The sequence below is a fragment of the Protobothrops mucrosquamatus genome, unplaced genomic scaffold (assembly GCF_001527695.2).
Source record: "Protobothrops mucrosquamatus isolate PMUCROS unplaced genomic scaffold, P.Mucros_1.0 scaffold1754, whole genome shotgun sequence".
NCBI classification, from domain to species: Eukaryota; Metazoa; Chordata; class Lepidosauria; order Squamata; family Viperidae; genus Protobothrops; species Protobothrops mucrosquamatus.
The window spans coordinates 189,129-201,515 of NW_015387894.1; the positions used below are offsets into that span (position 1 = coordinate 189,129).

Consider the following 12,387-nt stretch of genomic DNA (forward strand, 5'->3'; position numbering starts at 1 on the left):
TCGCCAGCCGACATTGTTTGGCTGACGGCACCCTGAGGAGACCCACTCTGTGGGAGCGTACCGGTCTGTGGGAGGAAATCTGTGGCAGAAGGCGGTCTCGGAGGTAACCAGGTCCAATGCCATGGAGCGTTTTAAAGGTGGTAACTAACACCTTAAAACGCACCCGGAAGACCACTGGTAGCCAGTGCAGCTCGCGCAAAAGCGGTGTTACATGGGAGCGACGAGTCCCTCCCATCACCGCCCGCGCGGCCGCATTCTGGACCAGTTGGAGTCTCCGGGTGCTCCTCAAAGGGAGTCCCATGTAGAGAGCATTACAGTAGTCCAGGCGGGAGGTGACGAGAGCTTGAGTGTGGCAACGTGCTATTTGACAGACGAGAGCTTGAGTGTGGCAACGTGCTATTTGACAGACGACAGTCCTGAACATGGAGAAATCCTCTATTTGAGGGACCAGCTATCAAGGGTTGATGATGCTTGAGAGCCAGTTTGGTGTATTGGTTAAGGTGCTGGCCTAGAAACCAACCACTTTATCTCAGCCCAACCCACCTCACAGAGTTGTTGTGGAGAAAAGTGAAAGAAGGAATATTGTGTGTATTCACTGCCTTGAGTTACTTATAAAGTATTAAAGGTAGATAACATTCTAAATAACAACAACAACAATAACAACAACAACAACAATAATAATTATAATAATAAAAAATAATAATAATAAAAAATAAAAATAATAAAAATAAAAATAAAAAAAGGTAGTGGGCCAGCCAGTGCAACTATCCAGCCTTCTCTATTATCAAGCATATTTGTAAAATTACTTTTACTGTTAGTTATTAAATTACTGCTAAATGTTTACTTACATAAATTAATTGTGCAAATATTACAGACATATAATCTCATTCATTGCATAGCTCTATTTGTTTGTTTCTTGCATTAACAACTTGACTTTAGGCTACTTCCACCCATCCCAGCTTGATGTCTTCTACTCTCTGCTTAGTCTCTTAATCATTTTGCCCGCTTCTGCTACTTAAATTTGGGGTTGTTCAGCCTGCAGCCTTCCCCTCCCTTACTTGAAATGAAGCGCTTCAAATTTCCGCAAGTGAAACTTCCATGCAAATACAGCCTAGCCAATGGTTTCTATTCAAGGTACTAGCCATCAAGGATTTCCACCCCTTTCTTTCCCAGGAGGCCCGATAATATAGCAGTAACTCGCTAAGAGTGTAGTAGTAGTTGTAGGAACGTGCTTTGAGCAAACGCAAGCAAAGAAAGACCTCATACCTTCACTGGTTTTAGTATATTGCTTCAAAAATCCATATCAAGGCATCCTTTTTGCATGAAGCAATAGCAATAGCACTTACACTTATATATCGCTTCACAGTGCTTTACAGCCTCTCTAAGTGGTTTACAGAGTCAGCATCTTGCCCCCAACAATCTGGGTCCTCATTTAATTGACCTTGGAAGGATGGAAGGCTTAGTCAATCTTGAGCCGATGAGAATCGAACTGCTGACAGTTGATAGAATTAGTTTGCAATACTGCATTCTAACCACTGTGCCACCACAGCTCTTTTCTTAAAGTTTTGGGAAGGGTGGATTGACAAAGGCCGGCACGTTAAATATTACGTTTGCTTCTATCATACATGGTTTAAATTACATCAAGATCATTCTCAAACCTCTGTGGACTGAACGGTTTCATGGGTAAAACCTATTATCCAATGTTATTTTACTCTCAGTGACAGTAATAAAAAATTGCCTGAATTGTATTCAGTATCTTCTGATCAAACAAAGACTTGAAAGTCATCTCACTCTTCAGGAATGTAGTTAGATGTAATTACCGTAGCTGCAGTCTCAACAGAGTGGATCCTTAATAATCATACATGTTCTGCATTTGCCCAAGAAACAACACAACCACCTATTAGCTTAGTGTGTTTCTATTATGAAAAACCAAGCAAGATAGGTAGTTTTGAAAACAAATGCAAAAAGTATCTTTCCCCAACCTGGCTGTCTTGATGTACTGGACTACATCTTCCCTCATCCCCAGACATCCTGGTTGCTAGTCTCACTGACAGGGTGATGAGCACTCTTGTCCCCAAAACTGGAGGACATTGGAGAAATGCTGAAATGTATGCTTCGGTATTGCCTGCAACTCAGTGGCAGTTTTCCCTAGTATTGTTGGCCTTCAGTTCCATACTCCTCTGCCCACCCAACCTAATGAAAGTTAATGAAGTTGGCAGCACACCTAGAAATCACAAGTTGGAGAAGGAGGTATTAAAAAATAAAAAAGAATGCATCAAAATAGCAAAGACCAGTGTGTTTGCTATTTACATATCTAGCAGAAATAACACATGGAAGGAACTCCATGCTTACACTTAAATGTGTAATCTTTAGCCTGGAACCTTACAAAGTGTTCTTGGCCTATGTTTCAGAAGCAGAAGATCAGGTGATCAGACAGTTATTTTGGGGCTTGATCATTAGGTGGAACCTGCTTACCTCATACTTTAAAATGTTCTGGGAAGGAAAAGTGTCCAAAGATTTTAATGTCAGACTGACTTCATATCAATGGAATCCATTAAGACCCAGTGTCCAACTTACAGGCCCCGTGAAAAGCTTACTGGAAGAGTATCATGTGGGCTACAGAGCAAAAATTTCTTGCAGTTAATTATCCTTGTTAAATTAGTAGATGCTGAAATGCAAAGACATACTGAGAAAAAAAGAATTAGTAGAGAAAATGCAACCATTCAGAAAGGAAATGTAAACTACCCTGAAACCCTGTTGCTTTTGAAATATTTAGTACAATCCTGGCTTCTATACTCACAAGGAAATGTCTCTGAGGTTACTTAAGTTTACTTCTGGGTAAAATATATAGTGGATTAGAAAGGGCAAAATGGAAGATCACAGGCAAGGAAGGATATAAATGATCTTTAAAACAACTGTAAATATTTATGAAGCACAATAAGTTGACATGGGGGCAAAGAACAGAGATATTATGTTTTTAAATTACTGGCAGTAATTTGGTAGGGTTTTTTGGGTTACTAATGGAGAAACTACCCTTTATATCTATTGGATATCATATTTTTTGTGTGTGCATTGTGTGTGGATTTTCTTTTTTCCTAGCGGGGCTTCTGCCCCTGTGCCAAAGACATATTCCCATTCTTGCATTATATTACATAAATGTCTCTGTGAAGCAGAGTGCTCTCAGGTAGTCACAATCTTTCCCTGATAATAAGACAAATTGTTAGCATAGCACTTGTCAAATAAACCACTTGTTAAGACCTCATTTTTGACAGCCAAGCAAAACTCACCTTTTTGTGTTGCTTCTTTGAAAGTACCCCCTTTCAGATGACTTATGCATTTAAATCTTGGAGCTATGCACACCTGACCGATTGAGGATCTGACCCAAGCATCTTGTGATCAACATCTTTGGGTCCAGTAATATAACAAAAGGTAATTGTCTATTTATAGCCACATTTCCTGTTCTGGGATCATGTGAACAAGTTAGGCTTTAGGCCAGAAACTACTCAGAAATACCAAGTTAAGTAAACAAATAGTACCTCCAGTTTATCTACTTTATAGTTCTCTGGTACTGAGTATACTCTATTCTACCTTCCTCATTGGTCTTCCTCCTTCTTAATAGTTAGTTCTGTAGTTTATACTAGATGAAGTTGTTTATTGTTCCATAAATTAAACAAGTTGTTTTGAAGTATTTGGCATTCAGATTTCTCAGCTAGATATTTATTTTTACAGACCCTCTTATTATAAAGTTATAATAAGCTAACAAGCTTGGCAGCACTTGGCAGCACTTAAACAGCTGAACTTACTTTGGCAGCAGCTATAGTTCTTTGCAACACAGATGTTAACATAATGACTACATATTATTATTATTATTATTATTATTATTATTATTATTATTATTATTATTATTATAATGCAGCATTGTACAGATTATTTATGTTATTGTTATAATGCAACATTATAATAGTAATGTTGTAATGTATTATAAAAGCAGTAACGTTGTTCAGTCACTAAGTCATTTCTGACTTCGTGACCCTATGATCACACCAGGCTCCCTTGTTCTCCTTTGTTTCCCGGAGTTTGGCCAAATTCATATTTGTTGCGTTAATGACACTGTCTAACCCAGAGGTCTCCAGCCTTTCCAACCGGAGGGAAGGAGAGCAGCTTCAAAATTGGTGCGCACGCGTATGCGCGTGTGCACAGGGCCACACACACTGGTATGGCACTAGCAACCCTGTTTCTGCATGCAGCATGTGTTGGCACCATGTGCATGCATGAACGGACCCCCCCCCATGGCACCTAGTGGCCCTTTTGTGCATGCGCAAATGGGCCACACAAACCACCCGGGCTAGTGGCACATGTGGAAACGGGCTATGGACACCCACTCCACGCTAGCGTCCCCATTCGCGTCCGCGTGTATGTGCAAATGGGATCGCAGGTGCTAGCGTGAGTGGGGGGGAATGCACGCCCATGTATTTGTGCACCGGCCAGCCATTTCCGCAGCCTGCTGACCAAGAGCTCACGGCCTGGTCCCAGGCTGTGGACCATAGGTTGAGGACCCCTGGTCTAACCAATCTCATCCTCTGCCATCTCCTACTCTTTTTGCCTTCAATAGGGCAGTAATAGCTATATATAAATAGGGTATAATACTGTGTTGTTGCAGGGCAATTGAACCTGATGTGAATTCTGACCTTGTATTGCACTTCGCAGAATTAGATTAGCAGAAGGAACTTACATATCATTTAATTGACTTCCTAGCAAGCAAATTCTTTAATTAACCTTGCAAAAATATATCCATGCCTAGCAAATATTTTACAAACCAAGGAAAATAAGGTTTGGAATAACTGTTTTCACTACTATCTTTATGAAGACTTGACTTGACAATTACATTGTGTCTAGACGAACTTTGGAATGAGCAGTGTATAAAGTTATTATGACTGTTTTACTGAACCATCAGTTATTACCCCCTTGTTATCATAGAATCAAAATCACGTGAAGTATTAGTACCACTTTATAAAACCTTAGAAAGGCCACACCTGGAATACTGCATCCAGTTTTGGTCACCACATTACAAAAAAGATGTTAAGACTTTGGAAAAAAAAAGTGCAAAGAAGAGCAATTAAGATGATTAAAGGCCTGGAGACAAAAACATATGAAGAACGGTTGCAGGATTTGGGTATGGCCAGTCTAGAGAAAAGAAGGACTAGGGTTGATATGATAGCAGTATTCTAGTATTTGAGGGGCTGCCACAAAGAACAGGGGGTCAACTTATTTACCAAACCACCAGAAGGCAAGACAAGAAACAATGGATGGAAACTAATCCAGGAGAGAACCAACCTGGAATTAAGAAGAAACTTTCTAACAGTGAGAACATTGATCAGTGGAACGGCTTGCCTTTAGAAGTTGTGGGCGTTTCATCACTGGAGGTTTTTTAAGAAGAGATTGGACAGCCACTTATTTAAAATGATATAGAGCAGGGGTAGTCAACCTTGGCTCTTTTATGACTCGTGGACTTCAACTCCCAGAATTCCTGAGCCAGCACAGCTGGCTCAGGAATTCTGGGAGTTGAAGTCCACGAGTCATAAAAGAGCCAAGGTTGACTACCCCTGATATAGAGTCTCCTGCTTGAGCAGGGGGTTGGATTAGAAGACCTCCAAGGTCCCTTTCAGCTCTATTCTGATTGACTGATTGATCCCATGGTTGACTTCTCTTCTGTCCATTTTTTCTCTAAGCAAAATCTGTTTGGCGAAAAAGGCCCGAATGAGAAAGACGTTGACTTCAGCAATGACACTGATAATCTCTTCCTTTAAGCATTAAAATTATTTCATACAGTTGCAACATTCTCAATTCAAAGTGTTTTTTCTGGCTTAAACCATAACAACAAGACATGTAAACTCTACATTGCTTTGCAGCCTATTGTTGAAACTACTAAGTCAGGATGCTATCAAAATTATGGATTTATCTAGAAGTTTGGCTGCAGCCCCTTGTCACTACTTACTCTTCTGCATCTGCTGTTGCTTTCCTCCTGTGTTTGCCTTCTCAAAATCAGACTCCAATGTTTATGGAAGATTCTAAGTCATCCAGGTCACAGTTGTCCCAAAGGTGCTCTTCAAAAGGCAATTGGACTTTTGTTTGTTTTTTCCTTGAAAATATTTCACTATGCATTCAAGAAGCTTTGGGACATCAGAGTCCAATATTTTCCTCTGCACTCCAATTTTACAATCTCTGCTTTTTAGTGTACAATCAAACTGTTTGGATATTTAACTGTCTATGCTTTTAATTTGATGACATAAAGGTGATTTGTAGAACATAGGACACTCATTAAACTCCCTCCTGATCCTATGATCCTATGATCAAATTTTGGGCACTTAGTAACCGGTCTCCAGTTTTGGCAATTTGCTGTTTCCTATGGTCATGTGAGTATGATTTTATGACATTTTTGACCAGAAACCAGTGTTTATGTCCATTGCAGACCATGAATTTAGTTAATGACCACATTGTTTGCTTAACAGTCATGACATTTGTTTTATGACCACTGCAAAAACATTGTAAACTTGGTCACAGTCACACGGTGACCCACTTAATGACAGGCACAACTTATAGCATAATTCTGGGCTCAATTGTGGTCATAAATCTAGGGTTATCTGTATTACAATATGTGGAGATGGTTACCAGCATCAAATTCTTGGGTGTGCAGCTAACGAGTAGGCTGGCTTGGTCGCTCAACAGTGAGACACTGGTGAAGTGGGCACAGCAGCGCTTGCATTTTCTACATCACATGAGAAAAGCACATCTTCCTTCTCCTATCCTTACCACTTTCTACAGGGGGATGATCAAGAGCATCCTGTCATACAGCATCACAGTCTGGGTTTGGAAGCATCACTGCTTCAGACAGGAAGGTGGTGCAGAGAGTGGTAAGGATGGCCGAAAAGATCATTGGCAGTTCCCTCCCTCCCATCCAGGACATAGCACAGAAGTGTTGCTTGAGCAGGGTCTGTAAGATTATCTGTTTTCCTTGTTACCTTCTGGGAGGAGGCTTCGTGGTATCCATAGCAGAACATCCAGATTCAGCCATAGTTTCATTCCATACAGCATTAACCTTGTGAATGCTAAAGCTTCCTCCTTCCGCTATATATTCAAGATGGACAGTATTTAATATTTATTTGTTATGTATATGTAGGGGTGTGGGTCTATACATATGTTGTATATAGTATGTTTAGGTGTGTGTCTTGTATGTGTTTCACTTGAGAGCGGGCAACTAAATTTCATTTTAATGTGTGCCATTGTGCACGCAGTAAAAAAAAATGACAATAAAGGTTATCTTATCTTATCACATTAAAATCCTCTGATGTTATTAATAGAATATAAATTTGTGTTCTTTTACTGACTCATTTCTTCTTGTTTAGTTTTAGTATTGTTGTTATATGTTAGTTTTTCTCTACTTCAATAATGCAACTGTCAGTGGGACTAAGAAATGGATCTACTTTCTTGGTTGTGAAAGGGTCATTGCATGTGTGCTGAAAAATGAAGAATATATTGATGGAATAGAAGAGGGAAAAGTTTCTTTTCTGTATTAATAGTGAAATGCTAATGTATTTATTGGAGGTCAAATTATTTTGAAAACAACAACAACAAATAGATTAAAGAATAATTAACTCTTTAAATCCCCCCATCTCCTGAACAACATAAATCCTTGATTTCTATTAAATTTGAATTTCAGAAGCACTGTGCTTCTGAAATAGAATTTTAATTGCTCAGATAATGATATTGGAATGGGAGAAAAAGCAATAACATTAAGCAAAAAAATATTGGGTCTTCCATTCTGGACACTGAAGGAAAATTATGTACATCTAGTAAAGTTCATCAACAGTTTTTAAATGTTATTCTAATTAAATAATTCTAGTTCATAAGTAGAGGCTGAGTTTTTTAAACAGAAGATGAGATTATTGTAGTTATCACAAAACCAAGCAATTACTTTATCTTTCTCATTTCAAGAAATTGTCATCTCTGTGAAACCAGAAAGAGCTCCTGATTGATTTTGTTGATTGATATGAATGAATAGATGATAGATAGATAGATAGATAGATAGATAGATAGATAGATAGATAGATAGATAGATAGATAGATAGATAGATAGATAGATAATCCATCTATTTCTCCATCTCTATATTACTAATCCTACCCTACACCTGCCCAAGATCCACTGGAAAAAAACTGATCTAGGATCTGGAGATAGAAAAGCTAAAATATATAATAGTAGTAGTAGTAGTAGTAGTAGTAATAGTAGTAGTAGTAGTAGTAGTAGTAGTAGTAGTAAAGTTGGAAGGGACCTTGGAGGTCATCTAGTCCAACCTCTGCTCAGGCAGGAAACCCTATACCATTTCAGACAAATGGCTGTCCAATCTCTTCTTAAAGAGAACTGAGAACTGAGTTTACTGAACTGTGCACTGCCAACTTCACCCTATGTGTTGCCTTTATTTATTTTTAATTAGAGAGGAATGGTATTTTTATATATTTAATTAATCCAGATGATGGATGTGGTTTTATGCAGGCATGGTGAGACTTATCCGTGCTGCTATAAATTTGTCATCCCCTATTTAAGGCTACTGCATTCCTGCAACAGTATTATGTGACATATCGCACCCGCTAGTAGGGAAGCAGCAGCTGTTTCAATTCACTGATAGCTTGCATTGAAAACGGGCAAGAATTCTGGGCCAAGCATAACACTTTTATGGCAGTTCTATCTTATCCAATTGGGTATAAATGTCAGTGAGCAAATTTCTTGCAAATCTACTTCAGTGAGACACATATTAAGCCTCAGATATTTTCACATACATGTGAAACCAACAGAAAGTCTACAGCACAAACATTTTTTAAGAAACGTGGTTTCAAAGGGACATGGCAGTCTAAAACATAAAACGTTACCTGAAACAAGAAGGGCTATCATTATTCTTGTTTTTACTTGAGTTTAATACCTTCTGAACAACAATAAAAAAAAATCCAGTGCCTTTAGCCACTGGACTTGGCAGCCTGTAGCTACAAAAAGGTAGTCATGATATATCTAAGACAGCGTTCTATTGTTCAGTGGCAGCTGAATCATAACATGTAACTTCCTCCCATTTCTGGTCTTGTGTTGAGAATCTTCTATAATGGCTAATTATACACCCATCATGTTTAGTAAACATTGCGAACTTTCTCCATAGTTTATTAATTTCCTTTTAAAACCATCCAAGCATGTCATTATTACACCATAGCTTAGCTATGGAGTTAAATCCAACACTTCTGTTCGTGTTATGAAATTTCTACCATTCAACTTCATTGGATGATTGTCTAATTTAATAATGAAATACCCAGGATCAGATGTATTTTTTCCTAAATATTTCCACAGAATGGAATGGAATAAGAAGAATAGAATAGAGTAGAATAGAATAGAATAGAATAGAATGGAATGGAATGGAATGGAATGGAATGGAGTGGAGTGGAGTGGAGAGTAGAGTAGAGTAGAGTAGAGTAGAGTAGAGTAGAATATTCTTTATTGGGCAAATGTGATTGGACCATAAAGAATTTGTCTCTGGTTTGTAAGCTCTCAGCGTACATACAAGCAAGAAAGTAATAAATCATAGATCATAGATCATAAATCATAAGGTACAATAATAAATCACAAGGTACAAACCACAAGTCATAAATCATAACATATCAATAGGAGAAGGTAGTAGGAAAGATGAGAAAGATGAGAAGATGAGAAAGATGAGAAGGTGAGAAGGATAATAGCAATAGCATTAGTAATAGCCCTACTACATGGGAAATCTTTAGGCCTAAGACAGTGCTGTGGGAATTAGGTGTTTAGCAGAGAGAAGACATGGGGGGGGGGGAGACTATCTTTGTGTCTAGTTGTTTTGGCATACAATGCCCTATAGTGATATCCTGAGGGGAGAAGTTGAAACAATTTATGTCCAGGATGTGAGAGGTCTGTAGATATTTTCTCATCCCTCTTTCTGATTTGTGCAATATACAGACTCTCAATGGAAGGCAGGCTGGTTGCAATAGTTTTTTCTGCAGTCCTAATTATCTGTTGAAGTCTATACCTGCCTGTTTGGTTGCTGTGCCAAACCAGACAGTTATAGAGGTGCAAACGACAGATTCAATAATTCTCTATAGAAGTACATCAGCAGATCTTGGGCAATCTGAGCTTTCTGAGTTGACTCAGGAAGAACATTCTTTGTTGTGCCTTTTTAATGATGGTTCTAATGTTAGGTGTCCATTTCAAGTTGTGTAAGATTATAGAACCCAGAAACCTGAAGGTCTCTACTGCTGATACTGTGTTGTCTAATGTTGTAAGAAGACTAGAAGAGCTTTTCCTAAAATCTACTATCATCTCTACAGTTTTAAGAGTGGAGTGTTCAGCTATAGATTGTTTCGGCTGCACCACAGGGCCAGTTGTTCTACCTACCTCCTGTCTGTATGCAGACTCATCATGATCTTGAATGAGACTAATGACTGTTCTATCATCTGCAAATTTCAGTCCTTTAACAGAGGGATCCTTAGAGATGCAGTTATTGGTACATAGAGAAAAGGTAATGGAGAGCGCACACAGTAATGGAGAGAGTAATGGAAACAGCACACAGCTCCTGTGTTAATTGAACAGGTATTCAATGTGATTTTTCCCTAGCTTCACCTGCTGTTTTCTATCTGTTAGAAAGCTTATAATCCATCTAAAAGTGTACTCAGGCACAGCAGCTGAGTCAGTTTAGAGAGAAGGATTTCTGGAATGATGGTCTGAAGAGAGCTGAAGTCTACAAAAAGGGCCCTTGCATAGGTCTTTGGGGATTCAAGATGTTGCAAGATGTACTGCAGTGCCATATTGACAGCATCATCTGCTGATCTATTTGCGCAGTAGGCAAAGATGTCTAGCAGCGGATCTGTGATGGTTTTCAGGTGGGCCAGCACTAACCTTTTGAAGGTTTTCATTACTACATATGTCAGAGCAACTGGTCTGTAGTCATTCAGCTCCTTGATGGAGGGTTTCTTGGATACCAGGATGATAGCAGAGCATTTGAAGCAAGAAGGGACATAACACATCTTCAATGATTTATTGAAGATGCGGGTGAAGATGGGGACCAGTTGATCAGCACAGATTTTCAAGGAACTTCTTAATAATTTAGCTGATCCCTTTTCCCATAAATCAGAGAAATTTGGAAAATGCATGAGATAGCAGAGGTCTGAGGAGAACAGATGCTGTCCATATCTTGACCTGGAAGATATGTACAGACAGATATTTGGAATCCATATGATGAGCTACAGCACCAGATGTATTTCTACTCCTAATAAATCAGATGTTTATGACAAGCTCAAGTTCATAAGAAAGCTTCATCATACCTTTCTCTAAAATGGTATGCAACCCTAACTGGCTCCCCATCATGCTTCCTTTTATTTATAGGGGATAAAAATATACCCTTATTTGTTTGAATAACCCTGATCTCTCCTCAACACAGGTATGTGGATTGGGACATGTTTTGGATCTCAGAAAGAAGCTCAGATGTCTTTCATTGCCCTCGGTAGTCATTCCATGAACAACTGCTTATTTATCCAAACTGTCCCCCAGAAACTAAGAAAAGTCACGCTCATAGTTGAGGGAATTGCATGCCTCACCATAAAACACTCAGTTCAGACCCCCCTAGAGATGCTGATCTCAGCTTGGTGTAACATCAGAAGGAGATTCATTTAGCACAATTTTTTCACATATGCTCCAGCCCCCAAGCTAATTTGCCTTTAAGCAATGTATTTTGGTCAGATATGAACAATGTCTAAAAGGTGGATGATACCCTCCAGGGACAAGTTAGCGTTATAAATGAGTCACAAAGTCTATGGAGATTCTCAATCATCCAGGTTATGGCTTGTCCCAAAGGTCTTGTTTTTTCCAAAAGGCAACTGGACTTTCTTGGGGTTTTTTTTCCTTTGAAAATGTTTTGCTTATTGGATGAGAAGTTAAATGTTTCAAAGGGGGGGGGAAATGAGAAAGTTCACTTGCCTTTTGGAAAAAGCATGTTTGGGAATCTCAAAGTCAGTAAATGAAAAAAGTGACTCTTGGGACTCAGCTTTATTGTTGTTTTTGGCTTGATTAATTGACTACATGCCATCTAGTTCCTGTCAGCTCTTAGTGACTACGTACATAAATTGGAAGGTTTTAGTAATAGATAAAACCATTCACATGTAATTATTTATACAATATTAAATACTCTTTTTATTATGTTTCTTTTTCACATTGTTTAGTATATTCTCTAAGAGCCAGTTTAAAATACCAGGCTAGAAACTAGGAGACTGTGAATTCTAGTTCCTCTGTATGGACTAAACTAGCTGGATGACATTGGGCCTGTCACTATCTCTGGGCCC

General features: G+C 38.8%; 1 protein-coding gene across 1 annotated transcript in view; it reads right to left on the reverse strand.

Moving 5' to 3' along the window:
- TEX30 (testis expressed 30) overlaps positions 1-11,076 on the reverse strand; it is a 15,790-nt gene extending 4,714 nt beyond the window's left edge. The window contains 1 exon segment of the mRNA XM_015823046.2: positions 10,722-11,076. Within this exon segment, the coding sequence (XP_015678532.2) occupies positions 10,722-11,076 (355 nt within the window).
- Positions 11,077-12,387: the final 1,311 nt, after the last annotated feature.